We start from the raw sequence: 20,000 nt of genomic DNA on the forward strand, positions 1-20,000 counted from the left end.
CATTAATGCAGAGCGACCATGTGTGTGCCCCCATTAATGCAGAGGGTGTCCCCATTAATGCAGAGCGACCATGTGTGTGCCCCCATTAATGCAGAGCGACCATGTGTGTGCCCCTATTAATGCAGAGCGTGTCCCCATTAATGCAGAGCGACCATGTGCGTGCCCCCATTAATGCAGAGTGACCATGTGCGTGCCCCCATTAATGCAGAGCAACCGTGTGTGTGCCCCCATTAATGCAGAGTGACCAGTGTGTGTGCCCCAAATAATGCAGAGTGACCAGTGTGTGTGCCCTCAATAATGCAGAGTGACCAGTGTGTGTGCCCTCAATAATGCAGAGTGACCAGTGTGTGTGCCCTCAATAATGCAGAGTGACCAGTGTGTGTACCCCCAATAATGCAGAGTGACCAGTGTGTGTGCCCTCAATAATGCAGAGTGACCAGTGTGTGTGCCCCCAATAATGCAGTGACCAGTGTGTGTGCCCCCAATAATGCAGTGACCAGTGTGTGTGCCCCCAATAATGCAGAGTGAAAAGTGTGCGTGCCCCCAATAATGCAGAGTGACCAGTGTGTGTGCCCCCAATAATGCAGAGTGACCAGTGTTTGTGCCCCCAATAATGCAGAGTGACCAGTGTTTGTGCCCCCAATAATGCAGAGTGACCAGTGTTTGTGCCCCCAATAATGCAGAGTGACCAGTGTGCTTGCCCCCAATAATGCAGAGTGACCAGTGTGCGTGCCCCCAATAATGCAGTGACCAGTGTTTGTGCCCCCAATAATGCAGAGTGACCAGTGTGCGTGCCCCCAATAATGCAGTGACCAGTGTTTGTGCCCCCAATAATGCAGTGACCAGTGTGCGTGCCCCCAATAATGCAGAGTGACCAGTGTTTGTGCCCCCAATAATGCAGTGACCAGTGTGTGTGCCCCCAATAATGCAGTGACCAGTGTGCGTGCCCCCAATAATGCAGAGTGAAAAGTGTTTGTGCCCCCAATAATGCAGTGACCAGTGTGCGTGCCCCCATTAATCTGGACCGCCGAGGTCTGCTTCCTTCTGTCATCAGCGGGGGGGGGGTTAGAATTGAGAGGATCGGAGTGGCTGTGTTTAGCGCTGCATGATTACAAAAAGCCGAGTACAAGTTCTTCTTACCCGACGGAGAGGATGTCCTACAAAGTCCCGCCTCCTGAACACTGGCTCCTATGATAGACGTCACCAGTGTTCTGTCTATCATAGGTAACAGCCGGCCCAGGAGGCGGGACTTTGTAGGACATCCTCTCCGCCGCAGAAGAACTTGTACTCGGCTTTTTGTAATCATGCAGCGCTAAACACAGCCAGTCCGATCCTCCCGATCCTCTCCATTCTGTCCCCCGCTGAGACAGAAGGAAGCAGACCGCTTCGGCGGTCCAGATTTTAATCCGTGTGGGTCCGGAGGCGGCCCGGAGTCCGCCTATTGAGGACCCCGGACATAGAGGATTTGGGAAGAAGGGGCCTATTGGTATAAGGGCCCTCCAGTGGGATTCACTGGTACTACATCTCTAGAAGTACAATGTGAAAAAAAAAAAAACAAATGACCCCAACAAGAAAAAAATAAAATGGGATTTTAACGGTACCACACCCAATTGTAAAAAAAAGTTAGCTTTTATATTAGTACATAGCTAAAAAATATTTATATAGACATTAAAATACCCTGCAAACAGGGCATATAGAAGTGCATTTGCCTTTTGTTTCACTTGACCGCCCTTCTAGATTGTAAGCTCTAACGAGCAGGGCCCTCTGATTCCTCCTGTATCAAATTGTATTGTAACTGTAATGTCTTCCCTCATATTGTAAAGCGCTGCGCAAACTGTCGGCGCTATATAAATCCTGTATAATAATAATAATAATAATCTAGACAGAATGCAGACACATATATTGCATGGTATAGCCATCAAGGAGAGACATAATCAATAATGTTTTCCCCAACATAATCAGTAATATATACGGGTGGGGGGGGTGTTGATTGCTAATAACTTCTTTGACCTGTCCGCACAATTATTAGAGATGTAATTTAAGAAGTTACATAACGGCTAAATATGTGTCTGTGTAGTTTTTTCAAACCCTAATTCCATAAATAATAACCTGATTTTAGATTTTTTTTTTTTACTCCAGGAGTATATAATGAGTTTGCAAACTCTAGAGAAATGCATTCCTATTTGACAAAACCGATTTGATTTTAGTAGACTAAAATGTACTGCAGATTTTAGTCGACTAAATACAACTAAAACAATTTCAGATGACTAAGGGCCAGTTCACATTAGTGCGATCACAGAGATCGCATATAATTCAGAGCGCACTGCTCCTAAATTACATGTGATCTCTGTGCGGTGCAAATTTCAGCCAGTTTGTATGGGTGAATTCGCACCGCAATCGCACTAAACACGCACATGACCCTTTTTTTTTTATCCGCAGCAGAATCGGATCGCATGGTGGTTCACACTAGTGCGATCAGATTCTGTGCGAACTTACAGATCGCACTGCGATATGTGATCTCAACTGGGGGTGTCGTTAACTTTTAATTAACACCCCCTGCGTATCGCATATGGCAGTGTGAACTGCCAGAGGTGCGGATGCGATGCGGGAACACGCTGCATATTTGTAGCGTTCCTGTATCGCAGAAGTGTCAATCGGGACTAAAATGCAACTAAAACTGCATTTTAGTCAAAAGGCTATAACTAAAATTAAATGGAAATTTGACGCCAAAATGAACACTGCCTTTCAGTAACAGCAGTTTATACAATTGGACATCTGAAGGACCATCTATTCTAAGTTCTAACCTAAGTTCACTGATTCTTGTCATTAACCATTCATGAATAAAATTCCAATTTAAGTCATGCCGTACTCATGTCTACATACCTGTTCAGAGCGTCAGAGGTAAAATGCTGCAGCAATTCATGATCATCCCCTAATTTACAACATGACAAGTCCAAACTGCATAGATCTCGAAATGACATAATCTCTTCCAACTTCTCGGACACTAGAAGGTACCTGTACACATCAAAAGTAATTATCCCATTAGATTCTTATACATGTGATTGCAGAATGCACTCCCTCTATTCCATATAAAGAAGAAAAAAAAAAGACAATTGATAATTGGATCTCTATTTGAAAAGTAGATTTTACTCTGCTGACATGACAGACATGTATTGTACAGAGGACAAGCACAGTGGATGAAGAAGAGCTAGACCCAGTGGGTTTGATTTACTAAAGGTAAACAGACTGTTCACTTTGCAAGTGCAGTTACTTCATAGTTTAGTAAATGAGGGGAAGCTCTGCTGACTTACATCATCCAATCATGTGCAAGTAAAAGTGCAGTTCTTTTTTTTTTTTTTTCTTGCATGCGATTGGGTATTCTTTGTAAAGTGAAGCTTCACCTAATTTACTAAGCTCTGGAGCAACTGCACTTGCAAAGTGCACAGCCTATTTGCCTTTAGTAAACCCACCCCAGTGCGTTCGGAACAGAATTTAGAATGAACATGAAGGGACTGCAGTCACAGAGGAGATTCATAAACAAGTCCCTGGCCCTTCGTGTCCCATCCCATCCCATCTGATACAACTCAGTTGGAGTTTAATTTGCTGATATTTTGCATTTCTTGGTTCTTCCTCCCAGACCCCTCCCATTATAGACGTGCTAATAAAAATGTATCAAAATGCCTTGATGGGTGAGATTATTGTTGAGTCTAATTCATGACATGTATACTATAACTGTACCATTCCTTTGCAGAAGAAGCTGTGATATTCTGTATTATATACTGTAGTATGCTTTGTTACCACCTGTCACATTTCTACTCATACGAAAATAGGGCCTTAACCACTTCCATACCGCTGGACGTCATATGACGTCCAGGGTTTTGAGTGGGGATATCTGAATGATGGGTGCAGCTGCAGGCATCATTCAAATATTTGTTTCAGCCGGCGATTCCCTTCACCATAAGAACAATCATAGCAGCTGTTCGCCGCCCTCCGTAGCTTCTACCGGCTTGCTTGTGCGATCAGCGAGCCGGAGAAGGAATCGGCCGCCGGCGGAAGTGTCACCATAGAGACTGCGAGGACCAGATGGTCCCCGCAAGTCTCTAGGACTCTCGGAGCCCTGGGCGTGACGGGACGATGTCACGCCCGGCCTGGCAGTTTTCAATACTGCACTGATCTCGGCTGAATAGCCGAAATCGTTTTTTCTTTCTAGCCTGCAGGAGAGATCTGAGGTCTTATTGACCCCAGATCTCCCTATAAAGAGGACCTGTCATTCACTGATCCTATTACAAGGGATGCTTACATTCCTTGTAATAGGAATAAAAGTGATAAAAAAAAAAAATTAAAGGGAAAGTGTAAAAATAAAATAAACAATAAATAAAAAAAAAATAATTAAAGTGCCCCCGCCCCCACGTGCTCGCACGCGGAAGCGCCCGCATATGTAAACCATGTTCAATCCATACATGTGAGGTATCGCCGTGAACGTTAGAGCGAGAGCAACAATTCTAGCCCAAGACCTCTACTGTAACTCTAAACAGGTAACCTGTAAAAAATGTTAAAACGCCGCCTATAGAGATTTTTAAGTACCGAAGTTTGGCGTCATTCCACAAGTGTGCGCAATTTTAAAGCGTGACATGTTAGGTATCTATTTACTCGGCGCAACATCCTCTTTCACATTATACAAAAAAATAGGCTAACTTTAGTGTTTTTTTTTTTTTAATTCATAAAAGTTTTTCCCATAAAAAAAAAAAAAACACGTTTGAAAAATTTCTGCGCAAATACCGCGTGACATAAAAAGTTTCAATGACCGCCATTTTATTCCCTAGGGTCTCTGCTTAAAAAAGATCAATACAGTACAACACTGCAAAACACAAACTCATTTAACCCTTTAAAATACAACACTTGCTGATCACATCAGAGGAAGACATACTTGCCCCGCAGACACAGTGAAGACAGCATCAGGTCCCCGTAGGCCTCGGTAAATTTACGAAGGGCCACAAGGCCACTGTGCGGTTTGGAGAACTGTTGCCTGGCCTCTGCGGCAGTGAACAGCCTCTCTGCAATCTGTTCGGGGAAACCCAGCAAGGAGTCGACATGCTGAATATTATCAGCAATGAGATCCAGAGCCAAGGTGAAGAGAGACTTTGCAGAATAACGCAAGCTGCCCTCCTCTGTGTATGTAAAGATGAATGGCTTTTCTTTGGGTTTACAGTTATCTTCTTCCTTTACACATAACTCCACAGAAAAACCTTTAGAGAAGAGGCGAGGGGGACAAGACTTCACGTTTGAGGGCTGTGAACCTGTCAGGAACAGTTGACCCTTCTCACGCACGTAGACGCGTCCCGCATCCCCATCGTTCTGTAACTCGGAGGACCTAAACATTATCTTGAAATAAAGAAGAAAAAAAGATCAGCACTTTTTATTATAATTTGGGTTATAATCCAGTTTATCATTTACACTCCGCTTCCCATACAATATTTATTTTTCAGATGTATACAGCACTTTAAAGTATATGGAACATCAGTCCCTGATCCCCTAAGAGCTCGCAATCTAATATATCTGCTATGCTCACACCCTAAGCCAATTAGATCCAAATCTACAATCTCATGTTTGCTTTAACCCTTTCCAACACCTCCCAGCACCAATTTATGTGAACATAGATGGCAGGAAGCAGAGGTGGCTTCCCAATCATGTATTCCCTGTGATTGGCTGTCACAGTGGTCACATGATCGGGCGCTCATCACACAGGCTCTTGATCCTAGACAGAGACTGGGAGCAGTTTGTGACATCTCAGACAGTGTACTGGGAGCATGCGCTTGCCATAGAGCCTCAAAGCCCCATGGAAACATATGTGCAGTGGCTGGGAGTGAAGGCCCACCACCCGCCCTGCCCCCACACAGATGCATGTCCATGTTGTAAATATTTCTAGGCAAAAGTTTTTTGATATAATAGGAAATGTTTTTTTTTTCTTATACTGTCCAGTTACCATTTGAAAACTGTCATTTACAACACATGAACTTTAATGAAATCCCAGTCTTAAGCTGGATACACACTATCCAACTTTTGAGGTTAGATTTCCTTCAGATTTACCTTTTCTATGTAGTGCAAGGGCCTGCCAGATTGCATACAAATTGAAAATGTTTAGGTTTGACCTCATATTATATGGTTTTGGTAAATCTAAAGGAAAAAGTCTTCAGAAAATCTTATAGTGTGTATGGCCCATAAGTCTGTAGGGTTCAATATTAAGTTGGCCCACCCTTTGCAGCTATAACAGCTTTATCCTAGTCTAAACTTACCTGCCCGATCCCGCCAGGAAGCCGTCACCACACACCGCCATTCACAGGCAATGACACATTTCCCTGTCTGTACAGCTGCGGACTGTGAAATGTCTCACTGCCTGTAATTGGCGGTGACGGCTTCCTGGTGGGATCGGGCAGGTGGGTTAGGACTAGGATCCCAAACACGCCTGAGCCCATCTCTAGCACTGATGTATATGATATATATTACCAAAAGTATTGGGACGCCTGCCTTTACAGGCACACAAAAGTGGATTTACCCTTTCATTTTGCATTTTTTTTTCCCAGAAGGACAGCACCTTCCTTGTTTAGGCACTATCCAGGGTCAGTATATTTTTCCAGGATCAGGATGCTGGTTTAACACAATCATGTAAATCCTGCTTTCTCTTTAGTTTTTAGATACACTATATTATCAAAAGTATTGGGGCATCTGCCTTTACACACACATGAACTTCCCAGTCTTAGTCCGTAGGGTTCAATATTGAGTTGGCCCCCTCCTTGCAGCTATAACAGCTTCAACTCTTCTGGGAAGGCTGTCCACAAGGTTTAGGAGTGTCTATGGGATTGTTTGATCATTCTTCCAGAAGCGCATTTGTGAGGTCAGGCACTGATGTTGGAGAGAAGGCCTGGCTCGCAGTCTGCGCTCTAATTCATCCCAAAGGTGTTCTATCAGGTTAAAGTCAGGACTCTGTGCAGGCCAATCAAGTTCCTCCACCCCAAACTCGCTCATCCATGTCTTTATGGACCTTGCTTTTGCGCTGGTCCAAATATTGGGTGGAGGGGGCATTATGGTGTGGGGTTGTTTTTCCAGGGGTTGGGCTTGGCCCCTTAGTTCCAGTGAAGGGAACTCTTAAGGTATCAGCATACCAAGACATTTTGGACAATTTCATGTTCCCAGCTTTGTGGGAACAGTTTGGGGATGGCCCCTTTCTGTTCCAACATGACTGCCCACCAGTGCACAAAGCAAGGTCCGTAAAGACATGGATGAGCAAGTTTAGGGTGGAGGAACTTGACTGGCCTGCACAGAATCCTGACCTCAACCCAATAGAACACCTTTGAGATAAATTTGAGTGGAGACTGTGAGCCAGGCCTTCTCGTCCAACATCAGTGCCTGACCTCACAAATGCTCTTCATAAAAAGTGGTCAAACATTCCCATAGACACACTCCTAAACCTAGTGGACAGCCTTCCCAGAAGAGTTGAAGCTGGTATAGCTGCAAAGGGTGGGCCAACCCAATATTGAACCCTACGGACTAATGGGCCATACACACTATAAGAGTTTCTGAAGACTTTTTCCTTTAGACTTACCAAAACCATATAATATGAGGTCAATCCTAAACACTTTCAATTTGTATGCAATCTGGCAGGCCCTTCCACTACATAGAAAAGGTAAATCTGAAGGAAAAAGTCTTCAGAAAATCTTATAGTGTGTATGGCCCATTAGACTGGGATTCCATTAAAGTTTATGTGTGTGTAAAGACCGGCGTCCCAATACTTTTGGTAATATTGTGTATTTCCCACCCAGGCCAATTCGGACATTTCTCTCCTACATCTACAAATGATAATTTTCTGCTGAAAGTTTGCTATACTTCACTAACCTATAACCCAACATCATCACATTAGGGAGGAGAACTTCCCCCAAGACTATACCCCCACACCTTCCAACCTTTTCAGATGGGAATGAGGGACATTAACCACTTGCCGACCGGTCACGTTGACCGTACTGCAGCAAAGTGGTTCGTTATCGTCCAGCGACATAGTACTACGTCACTGGACTCCTCCCCCTGTAGGCGGCGCTCGCCGCTGCTCTTCCCCGATCGTCGGGGAATCTAGTTTGGAGATCCGCCCGCTTGTGTAAACAGAACGGGTGGATCTCCTAAGTGACAAGGAGTGACAGATTGCAGGGTTCATCATAGCTGAACATCCGATCTGTCCCTGTGTCACTCAGTCACCTCCCCCCCACACACGTTAGTAAGCACCAGGCATACATTAACCCCTCCCTCTCCAATAAAATTAACCCCTTCCCTGCCAGTGTCATTTTTTACAGTAACCGTGCATATATATAGCACTGATTACTGCAGTAATGTCACTGGTAACCCCAAAAGTCTCAAAAATGTCAGTCAGGGGTCCGATCTGTCCGCCACAATGTCGCAGTCCCAAAACGCAGATCGCCGCCATTACTTGTTAAAAAAAACACCAAAAATGACAAAAATCTTTCCCGTAGTTAGTAAACGCAATAACTTGTGCGCAAACCAATCAAAATACGCTTATTGTGATTTTTTTTTAACCAAACATATGTAGCAGAAAACAAATTGGCCAAATATTTAAAACAATTTTGATTTTTAAATTTTTTGGGGGGGAAATTTCATATAAAATAATGTTAAAAATATTGTTATTTTTTCAAAATAAACGCTCTTTTTTTGTTTATAGCGCAAAAAGTAAAAATCGCACAGGTGATCAAATACCACCAAAAGAAAGCTCTGTTTGTGGGAAAAAAAAGGACGTAAATTGTGTTTGGGTATGGCGTCGCATGACCACGCAATTGTCAGTTAAAGTCGCACAGCGCCAAATCGCAAAAAGTGGCCCAGACGTAAGACAGCAAAATCCTCCGGTGGTAAAGTGGTTAAAGTATGTAGTCATAGGACACACCCACTGCCACGCCCCTTAAAGGAGAATTATACAAAAAAAAAAAGGGATTAGTTAAACCCACAAGTCCTTTATTATACACTTCCATTCCTTTATACATTTAAAATTAAAAAGGAATTTACATTAAATATTTAGCACCTTTTTAAAAATAAAAAGTGCATTTTTCACACAGCTCTATAAATCAGACCAAAATGAGGGACAAATGAGGAGGACAGAGGGACTTTGTTCCAAATCAGGGACAGTCCCCCGAAATTAGGGACAGTTGGGAGCTATGTAACCCCAAATAGCAGAAAGTAATGTAAGACTATAGCTCATACCTCTGCACTGAACTGTACTGTAGCCCAGCACATAGAGAGTATTATTGCCGGACAGAGAGGTCATCTCTCGGTGCTCCAAGCATAGCTGATAAGAGATAACCCGGAGAGCTCACAGCCGCCTAAGGAACTCTCTGCCCCTGGGAACCTTTGTCTTCCGGAACCTTAGCGCTCAGCAGTACGAGGACTTTTTCAGCTGCACTTCCGGGTTATGTGATTCTACTTCCGAGAGCTGCTCCTGGTTTCCTAGCAACCCGAAGCGGTGTCTACTGTCTACAGCATTGGTCTTGTAGGGAAAAGAAGGGAGAGTGAGCTGTGAGGTGAAATGACCCGGGCGGGGGATTTGTGTCTGAGCTCTGCCGGGGCTGTGCTGGCTTTGGCCACCTCTGGTGATGGCGGATACCCGGCCGAACACATTATAGACGGGTGAGCTCCACGCTGAGGCTTTATGGACTATGACAGTATGAAGTCTCTGCATCACCAATCATTAGGCCTCAGTTCACACTGTAGCCAGTCTTTTTATCTTAGCAACCAATCAGAGCCTCCCTTACAGCTTCTAATCTGCCCTGGCAACAGGAATGATAGAGCCTGATTGGTTGGTAAGATAGAAATACATTCTACAGACAGATATTCTTCATATGAGGTCCTGTTACTATGTACTGATTTTCATTGTGTTCTAGGAGTCACTTACAGCTCTTCTCTGGGTATAGAGTCCAGTCCTGATGCCTGCAGACTGTCCAAGTCTATGGAAGGGCCTGAATGCTCACATCTAGTGTAGCAGGACCTTGCGTTCCCATGTGCGTCTTTTTGGTGCATTTTCATGCGACACATATAGGTAAATGGGCTGCCCTTTGTACATGGAGCGTCACAGGAATTTTTAAAGTGCATTTTGGCGTCTTTTTTGCACCACAAATTGTATGTCTGCTAAACGCATTTGGGGGTATCAGTTAAACACTTCCATACCAGGCGAATTCCACCATTCTTCTACTACAAGTCATCATTTTTTTTGCTAGAAAATAACTCAGAACCCCCAAACATTATATTTATATTTATTGCAATGACCACCATTTTATACCCTAGGGCAGTGATGGCAAACCTTGGCCCCCCCGGATGTTTTGGAACTACATTTCCCATAAAGCTAAACTACACTGCAGAGTGCATGAGCATCATGGGAAATGTAGTTCCAAAACATCTGGGGTGCCAAGATTCTCCATCATTGCCCTAGGGTCTCTGCTGAAATATATATACAGTAAAACCTTGGTTTGCGAGCATAATTCGTTCCGGAAACATGCTTGTAATCCAAAGCACTCTTATATCAAAGCGAATTTTCCCATAAGAAATAATGGAAACTCAGATGATTCGTTCCACAACCATTTATTCATAAATCCTTCAATTTATAGTCCATATAAAAAGATTATAGCATTGCGATAGGTTGTGTAACCATAAAATGTCCATCCACAAATAGCCGCTTCCACAAGGAGATTGGAAGCAAAATCCAGCAGGAGCTACAGAGTATCAAAGAGAAGAGAGGCGCCTCTAAGTGTAGCAATATGGTTCAATTTAATGAAGGTACAACATTTAGCAACTCACATGGTTGATGAATAAAACAGGCACATCTAAGTATGCAGGCATCCAGGGTAAAGCTGTCCACATAGACTATCTTCTGCACCGCCGGCTGCCAGTCTGTAATCCTGACCGGGAAGACCACCCTGCAGTAAAACGATCTGAAAGTGAGGGGCAGCATGGAAAGGATGATGTAGATGGCGGTGAGGAGGATGGTCTATGTGGACAGCTTTACCCCGGATGCCTGCATCCTTAGATGTGCCTGTTCCAATCATCAACAATGTGAGTTGCTAAATGTTGTACCTTTATTAAATTTAACCATATTGCCACACTTAGAGGCGCCTCTCTTCTCTTTTATACTCAGCTGTGACTTGAGGCTACTTGTATATCAAGACATCGCTTGTATATCAAGTCAAAATTTATTTGAAAATTTTGCTTGTCTTGCAAAGCGCTCTTAAACCAAGTTACTCTCAAACCAAGGTTTTACTGTATATATATTTCAGCAGAGACCCTAGGGAATAAAATGCTGGTCATTGCAATTTTCCATGTTACAAAGTACTTGCACAGCAATTTTTTAAATGCAATTTTTTTGAAAAAAAGAACAGTTTCAAGAGTTTAAAAAAACAAAACAATAAAGTTAGCACAATTTTGTTTTTTTATAATGTGAAAGATGATGTTACACCGAGTAAATAGATACCTAACATATCAGGCTTTAAAATCGCACACATTAATGGAATGGCGCCAAACTTCGGTACATAAGAAATCTCCGTAGGTGACGCTTTAACATTTTTTTTACAGGTCACCAGTTCAGAGTTACAGAGGAGGTTTTGTGCTAGAAATATTCTCTCACTCTAACGTTCGCGGCAATACCTCACGCGTGGTTTGAATGTCATTTACATATGCAGACGTGACCTACGCATGCGTTCGGTTCTTTTTTTTATTTTTAGTCAAACCATCAGTTGAAAGGTTGAATCATGGATGCACTAATGAACATGAATCATAGATAAACATATCCAAGACCTGTAATCTTCTCAGCAGTTTGAGCTATCACCTGTAGGAGATATATGGCAAGAAGAAAAAGGGAGCTATGTCACCTGGAAGTCAGGGCCAGAAAGGACTCATCTTTTGTGACCATGATCAGGTGGCCATCACCTCCACCGGCATCTTCTAATTGCTGGCGTACAGAGGAAGCACAGCCACAATAAGAAAAACAATCTTGTACCCATTAACAAATGTGTACCAAGAGGCATGGTTTTAATGTTTTTGCCTATTATAGAGAGGTTAGGGCTAGAGACACCTTGATGTCGCTAAGAAATGAGGAAAGAGTAGGAGAGTAAGATTGAGAGAAAGGACAGGAGTTGCAGGAAGAACCCTACGGACTAACGCAGTTGCTTTCGGTTCTGTGTACGAGCACAATGAGACAAGGGCACTTTTATTTTATTTTTTATTGTTTATTTTATTTAAATTTTTTTATTTTTACACTTTCCCTTTACATTTTTTTTTTGATCACTTGTATTTCTATTACAAGGAACATAAACATCCCTTGAAATAGGAATAGGGGATGACAGGTCTTCTTTATGAAGAGATATGGGGTCTATAAGACCCCGCATCTCTCCTCTAGGCTAGAAAGCCTGAGATCAAAAAGAAAAAAAAATGATCCCAGGCTTTCCAGCCCAACATACGGCAGTGTTTACAACTGCCAGGACCGGACGCAACGCCATAAAGTTGCGCCTGGCCTCCGAGAGTCAGAGATGACCGGGGACCATCTGGTCCTCGGTCAGCTCTATGGTAAACTTCTACCACTGGTGGATCCCTTCTATGGCTCGCCAATTGCACGGGCAAGCCGGTAGAAGCACTGGAGGGTGGCGGGAGGGGGGGTTGTCCCTTCCTCCTGCCTGAAAAAACAATCAAGCAGCTGAACTGCCGCTAAGATTGTTTCTACATGACAGGGAGTTGCTAGCATTTGTAAGTTTCTAAAATGCGCATAGTTGTGCGTATTGCTGCATCTTCACGAAACACGAAATTGTAAATGCAGGCTTAGAGCCTTGTGCGTTCCGGAGAGGATTGCCGCTAACACAGGCCTTCTGCAATTTTTCATAAACACAACGCACTGTTCTCTAACGCAGCACACTGATGGGAAGAGCTTCATTGGATATAATGAGAACATAAACCGCAGTGGTGTGGATGGGTGTTTATAGGAGGGTGCAGGGGTTACCTGCATTACCATTCATCAAAATTAGAGAGAGTGAATCTTCATAACAGGGACACAAGTGTTCTAATCCCTCTCCACTCTATCCAAAACTAAAAAAAGTTTTACCTTTAGTCAGGTCTCGACAAATCCTAGGCGCTTGGTTGCCATGGCTACTAGAAATTGCGTCCTGGCGCCTGGGCACTATAGCGCGGTCGTCCAGTCCTGAGTGGGTGTCTAATAATGTCCTCCCAGAACTCCACTACCCCACATGCCCTGTGATTTGCTGTGTCCTTGGGAAACAGCTGATCACAGATCGAGGTAAAGGGCCAATTACAGCGATCCTATACTATGTGATCAGCTATGTCCAATCACAGCTGATCACATGTAAACAAATGCCGGTTATTGACATTTCCTTTCCTCAGAGCTGTCACAGCACGAGGAAACGAAAGCCAATAACTGGTTATCCTGTGACAGGGGACATTTACACTGATAATCAGGGTACTGATTACTAATGCAGCCCATCAGTGTCACCTATTACTGCCCATCAGTGCCCTTCAGTGCAGCCTTATCAATGCCCATCAGTGCCACCTATTTCTGCCCATCAGTGTCCATCGGTGCAGCCTCACCAGTGCCCATCAGTGAAGACGAAAAATTACTTATTTGCTAAATTTTATAACAGAAATAAGGAAAACGTTTTTTTTTTAAAAAAAAGCCAGTGATGGTTAAATACCACCAAAAGAAACCTCTATTTGTGTGGAAGAAAATGATAAAGAATTCATTCGTTTTTCAGTGTTGTATGACCGCGCAATTGTCATTCAAAGTGTGACAGTGCCAAAAGCTGAAAATTGGCCTGGTCAGGAAAGGGGGTGAAAGTGCTGAGTAGACAAGTGTTAAAGAAAAACTGGCTCCTAACTTTTTTTTACCTGGCTCCTAGATTCAGAGCAAATTTGTCAAGTCCTGCCTTTAGTTATACTTTACTTGTCATATTTCAGCCTTTTTAAGATCTTCATTTTCTTTTCAGGAATCCTGACACATTCTGGACTACAACAGGAATGTTCCCCCAGGAATTCATCATCAGCTTGAACACTTTGCAAAAAATTGGCAAAGTCACCATCGAAAGCTCACAAAGTAAGGCCACAGAGGAGCGTTACCTTCTATGCATAGCATTAAAAGAGAAATATGGCCAATGCTGTGCCAGTAATACCAACCCCCAGCTCGGCGCTCCATTGAGCACTGGGCAAGGTGAGCAGGGATCAGTGACTGATAGTCACTGCTCTCCACTTGAAGCAGACTGGGAACTGAGCAATCAGTAGTCATATAATTAATCCATTTTTTGTGTTAGAATTGGTGTGGGACCACTGAAGGATCACACAGATATTGCAGCATGGAGGTGAGTATGTATGCTTTTTTCAGAAGTTCATATTTCTCTTTTATTGCCTCCTGCAAAAGTTTTGAATTGATCAACATTTGAGCATGCAGCAGTTTATTAATTAGTCAAGTCATTTGCTGATGTCTGAGTCTGTTTATAATTGTTATTAAATTGTTATATTATTAATGTATCCATCCTAATTGTAACGAAACCACTGACCCACACTGTACTTGTGGTCTTCCATCAGTATACGGCTTCCTTCAGTCTTAAACATAGATACCAAATATTCCAGCTGCCCTCCATACAAAGCTAGCCAACAACTTAGCTTGTACTGGAATCACACTTTATTGAACAGTCACACAGAATTTATATACAGCATGGACCTCTCCCTCCTGATCATATTACCACACACAGGTCAGGGGTTGCCTGATTACATTAACATATGCAGATGAAATTGTATACTGAAACCGAATCAACCTGAACTAATTATCTAGCCATCTGGACAGATCAATGGGAGGTCATTATCATTTAACAATGGGGCAGGCAGATTTAACACAATCCACATTCCATCTCAATAGACAATAGGACAAGACTGCCAATGACAGTCTGTCTGTCTCCTATATTGAAGTACATGGAATACACATCTACGTATTGCTATGGTTATTTGGGAGTCAGACTTCATGGCAACAGGCTATAGGTTTTTAGGTTAGGATTAAATCTTCATATTCCTTGAGAGATATTGCTGACACATATTACTGTCCCACTTGAAGCAATCCAAACCATTAAGTATCTGTCTTTCACTCCCAGTGATGGTGAGTACCATCACACTAATTAATTGCCTTCAGCTTTCAGGCACTGAACTGACTTATGACATTAGGGGGGCTCCTGTAGAAGGTTGTTGTTTTCCCACCTTCCACGTATGTTTGAAGCGTACATCAAATGAAAATCAGGAGATTCTAATGTATTTCAATGGTGTATTGTAAGTGAAAGTTCTGAGGTCATTTTGACCTACTTTGCTTTGTGTTACGTTTAAATGCAGCAGTTCCTATTGAGATTAATTTGCATTGCACGCAAAACATGACAGAACAACATTTGACCATGTTTGGCTACACAAGCCCTTATGTACCTTCCATACAGATTTCTGCAAACATCTAAAGCTGGCCATATATGACTCTAATTTCAAGCTGTGCTTGGTCCTGCAAGCACATCTGGCTTAACAAATGTCAGCTGAAAAATCGAAGGAGCCAGGTAGAAAGCAGATGGCCAAACAGTGACTGCAACTGATCAGATGCAGTTTCTGTTGGATATTCAAACAGCTGCAGGTGGTGCAGCTGTCTGTATAAACTCACCGGCCACTTTATTCGGTACACCTGTTCAATTGCTTGGTAACACAAATTGCTAATCAGCCAATCACATGGCATCTAGAAGTGGGGAAGACGATTTGCTGAAGTTCAAACCGAGCATCAGAATGGTTAAGAAAGGGGATTTAAGTGACTTTGAACGTGGCATGGTTGTTGGTGCCAGACGGGCTGGTCTGAGTATTTCAAAAACTGCTGATCTACTGGGATTTTACCGCACAACCATCTCTAGGGTTTACAGAGAATGGTCTGGAAAAGAGAAAATATCCAGTGAGCGGCAGTTGTGTGGACGAAAATGCCTTGTTAATGTCGGAGGAGAATGGGCAGACTGGTTCGAGATAATAGAAAGACAACAGTAACTCAAAAAAGAACACTAGTTACAACCAAGGTATGCAGAATATCATCTCTAAACACAAAACACAAAACACATCAAACTTTGTAGTAGACGGGCTACAGCAGCAGAAGACCATACCGGGTGCCTCGCCTGTCAGCTACGAACAGGAAACTGGGGCCACAATTCGCACAGGCTCACCAAAATTGAACAATAGAAGATTGGAAAAACATTTCCTGGTCTGATAAATCTCGATTTCAGCTGCCACATTCAGATGGTGGGGGTCCGAATTTTGCATAAACAACATGAAAGCATGGATCCATCCTGCCTTGTATCACCGGTTCAGGCTGGTGGTATAATGGTGTGGGGGATATTTTCTTGGCACACTTTGGGCCTCTTAGTACCAATTGAGCATTATTAAAAAACGCCAGGGCCTACCTGAGTATTGTTGCTGACCATATCCATCCCGTTATGACTACAGTGTACCCATCTTCTGATGGCTCCTTCCAGCAGGATAATGCACCATGTCACAAAGATCAAATCATCTCACCACTGGTTTCTTCCCCATGACAATGAGGTCACTGTACTCCAATGGCCTCCACACTCACCAGATCTCAATCCAATAGAGCACCTTTGGGATATGGAGGAACGGGAGATTCGCATCATGGATGTACAACTGAAAAAATCTGCAGCAACTGCGTGATGCTATCATGTCACTATGGACCATAATCTCTGAGGAATTTTTCCAACACCTTGTAGAATCTATGCCACGAAAAATTGGGTCCAACCCGGTACTAGCAAGGTGTACCTAATAATAAAGTAGCCGATAATTGTATTTTAGAATTAGGGACCACACACTTTGTAGAGGTGCCTTGATGTGGCAGTGTGGCTTCACACGTGTTTGAAAATATATGGAACAAAATCCTATGTTTTTATCTAAATGTTGAATTGGTTTAGTTGAAGAGTGAGCTGGCATTTTCTGTATTATTTAGTGGTAATTCAAGTGCTGGGAAATTTTAGATTTTTTTTGGTGTTGGGTCATGGGCTGGGCAATTTTGGTATTGTTCAGCGTGCTGCCCTGCTTATGTACACCTTTAGGTCCCTTTCACATGAAGGGTCTGATAAGTTCTGCCTGTCAGTTTCTCAGGCTGACGTGAACGGACCCTCCATTCACCCCTATGGACTGGCGGGTGTAAACGGACACAAGTCTGTTTACATCCACCTACCTCCAATCTGATCCGGTCTGCTAAAAAAAAAAAAAAGGGGATCCACCTCCCTCTGTCTAGGCAGATCAGATTGGATTGAAGGGCAGTCAGATGTAAACAGACAGCAGAGTCCATGTACACCTGACCGCCCATAGAGCAGAGTAGGCTCTGTCTGTGTCCATAAATTGAGTGGACACACACCTGTCATCCGACCACTCTGCTCTGACCAGCGTAGATCTGTGAGCAGATCCCCTGCTGATGTAAATGGTGTCTGTCCCATGTGAAAAGGGCTTTACTGTTGTAGTTGTAAATTGATCAGAGCAGTTACTTTTCTTTGTAGACAACATATTATTGTTATTATTCCAGGTGCGTAAAGGCTGTCAATTTACGCAGCGCTTTTACATATACATTACACTTTCACATCAGTCCCTGCCCTCAAGGAGCGTTTCACATTCATACATACATAGTAGGGCCACTTTTATACAGGATCCAATTAACCTACCAGCATGTCTTTGGGAGGAGTGTGGGAGGAAACCGGAGTACACGGAGGAAACCCACACAGGCACAGGGAGAACATGCAAACTCCAGGCAGGTAGTGTCGTGGTTGGGATTCGAACCAGCTACCCTCTTGCTGCTAGGTGAAAGTGCTAACCACTACACCACTGTGCCACAGTCTTTTGATCAGGCCATTTACACCTAGTTGGAGTCACACTTTGGATTCTATTTATATAAAACTTGCATAGCCATTTATCCAATGAATCTGCATAAACATTTGTTCTGTATGAATTGGAAAAAAATGAAGCTACTGTCGTTTAGGCTATTTTATCTACTGAACAAATGTTCTTTTATTATCTGCAGTAGTAAAATATCACATATTGGCCTCTAGATGAAGCTGAGGCACATAGGAAATATATATGTCTTTGCAACAAGGGATACAGTGTAACAATTCTAGAGAATGCTAGAGGGTATTAGTAAATCATTGGTTACATCTATTTGCTAATTCCCTCTAGCGTTCTCTAGAATTGTTACATTTTTGTTGGCATGAAAACGCATTACCCAGCAGGTATATGTCACTTCCTGCAGTAACACCACAGCTGTTCATTTACAACCCCACCAGCCGCATAGTGTGGCGTTCTAAAGAGGAATTGCAGTGATATGACTGTATGAAAATACTAAACTAAAGGTAAAAATTTCAAGTTTATTTTTTATTATGCGCACCTTTTGCATATAAGCTGTGTACGATTCCCTGAGGCATCTGTTTGTGTTTAGGGAAGTTCTGGCTAACGCAGATGGCAGTTGGATTGTATCTGCACATTATTATTCTTAGACAGGAATTATATAGCGCCAACAGATACAAGAGGATTAGGAGAACTTGCAAACTAAAAGGTGGGGGGGGGGGGGTTAGAACGTGGATAGAAAAGGGTGAAAAACTGTTCTTCATTACCTATAGCTAGGTACACTCCATAGTTCTTAGTATAATTATAACTCTGTCCTTAAATAAGAGGTGTGCGCGCAGTCTGCACTTGCTGAACTTCAGGCTTTATTTAATACAACTAGCACTCCTGCTGACCCTGACCAAATATGCAGCAATGACATCAGGACCCCTGATCTACATACTTGTGCTGGGGTAATGACTGGGGATGTGCTGAAGCTATTAGATTATGTAACAGTCAGACAACTGACATTTTTAGAAAAAGCAGCTAAAGCACTCTCCACACTTGCCTTAACACAATTTGCAAGTAATATTGGACTGTACTGTAGTGTTGCCACTAGATGGCAGTACAGTTTTGTGCTTGCAGTATTCAGCTTCCCTTATCAATATTGAAATGTCAATGTTTCTTTATCCTTCTTCTTTTATAGTAAGAAGTTTACGTATTGAGACAAGCACTTCCAAGGAACCAACCAATTTTGAGCACTGTGTGGAAAGAGGTGAGTGTGTTATTGTCAGCAATGCTTTTCTACCTCTTGAATTTGATTAAAGCAAAACAGGGCTTATTTTTTTTTTTTGGGAAACATCACATTGTAAATGCGGTACCTCTAATTAGACTATTCTATGCTCAGCATCCAAATAATGGGCAGCACGCCAAAGATGTTCAATTCCAGCTAAGGTTTTTTTCTGCCGGTGTGCTGCCATTGCAGTAAACTTTAGCTGGAGTTTAACTTCTTCAGTGTGTGGCCCATTATTTGGATGGTGGATTGGAGTGGAGAACAAGGGGACTCCAGGGTCTTGGCACCCAGCTGATTGCAGAGAATCGAAGAGGATACATGCTGGCCTGTGAGCAGAGAAAAGGGTTAGGTTATTCTATATGCCCAGATTACTGCAGGTTATCTGGGCATATAGAATATGTTTTATTTTACAGATACTACACACAGTGCTCTTCTTCCAAAGGATTTCTCTGAATGGACAGGAGGAGATCCTGCCATTTACCTGCCCCTCCTCTCCCCTTGTCTATAGACCGAATGCCTTGCATTCTGGGAAACTAATGCAAGACTCTTTGTGAATGGACAATTGAAAGGAAAGGGATAATGAACAAACAGGATTTTTTACTGTATGAGAGCCTGAACTCAGTCTCAGTGCCAGAAGAGTGCTGTGGGTAGTATCCGGGATGAATGAAACTAAGATTTGTACAGTAACCAGCAGAGATCCAGGCATAGGAAAGCTTATTTCGAGGTAACTTATTTACATTGTGATGTTTCCAAAAAAAAATCCTTTTTAAAGTCAAACTCCATA

General features: G+C 42.9%; 2 protein-coding genes across 2 annotated transcripts in view; one reads left to right on the forward strand and one right to left on the reverse strand.

Annotated features, from left to right (window-relative positions):
• Positions 1–5,380, reverse strand: part of LRRC42 (leucine rich repeat containing 42) — a 27,442-nt gene extending 22,062 nt beyond the window's left edge. Inside the window, exons 1-2 of the mRNA XM_082266200.1 lie at positions 4,928–5,380; positions 2,884–3,015 (exon numbers count right to left, since the gene is read on the reverse strand). Coding sequence (XP_082122326.1) covers positions 2,884–3,015; positions 4,928–5,379 — 584 coding nt within the window. The 5' untranslated portion in view covers position 5,380. The remainder of the gene's footprint in view (positions 1–2,883; positions 3,016–4,927) is intronic.
• Positions 5,381–9,477: 4,097 nt separating this feature from the next.
• Positions 9,478–20,000, forward strand: part of IFT25 (intraflagellar transport 25) — a 17,987-nt gene continuing 7,464 nt past the window's right edge. The window contains exons 1-3 of the mRNA XM_082265913.1: positions 9,478–9,678; positions 14,028–14,134; positions 19,130–19,198. Of these exons, the coding sequence (XP_082122039.1) occupies positions 9,578–9,678; positions 14,028–14,134; positions 19,130–19,198 (277 nt within the window). The 5' untranslated portion in view covers positions 9,478–9,577. The remainder of the gene's footprint in view (positions 9,679–14,027; positions 14,135–19,129; positions 19,199–20,000) is intronic.

The sequence above is a fragment of the Pelophylax lessonae genome (genome assembly GCF_965119305.1).
Source record: "Pelophylax lessonae genome assembly, chromosome: 8".
NCBI lineage: Eukaryota > Metazoa > Chordata > Amphibia > Anura > Ranidae > Pelophylax > Pelophylax lessonae.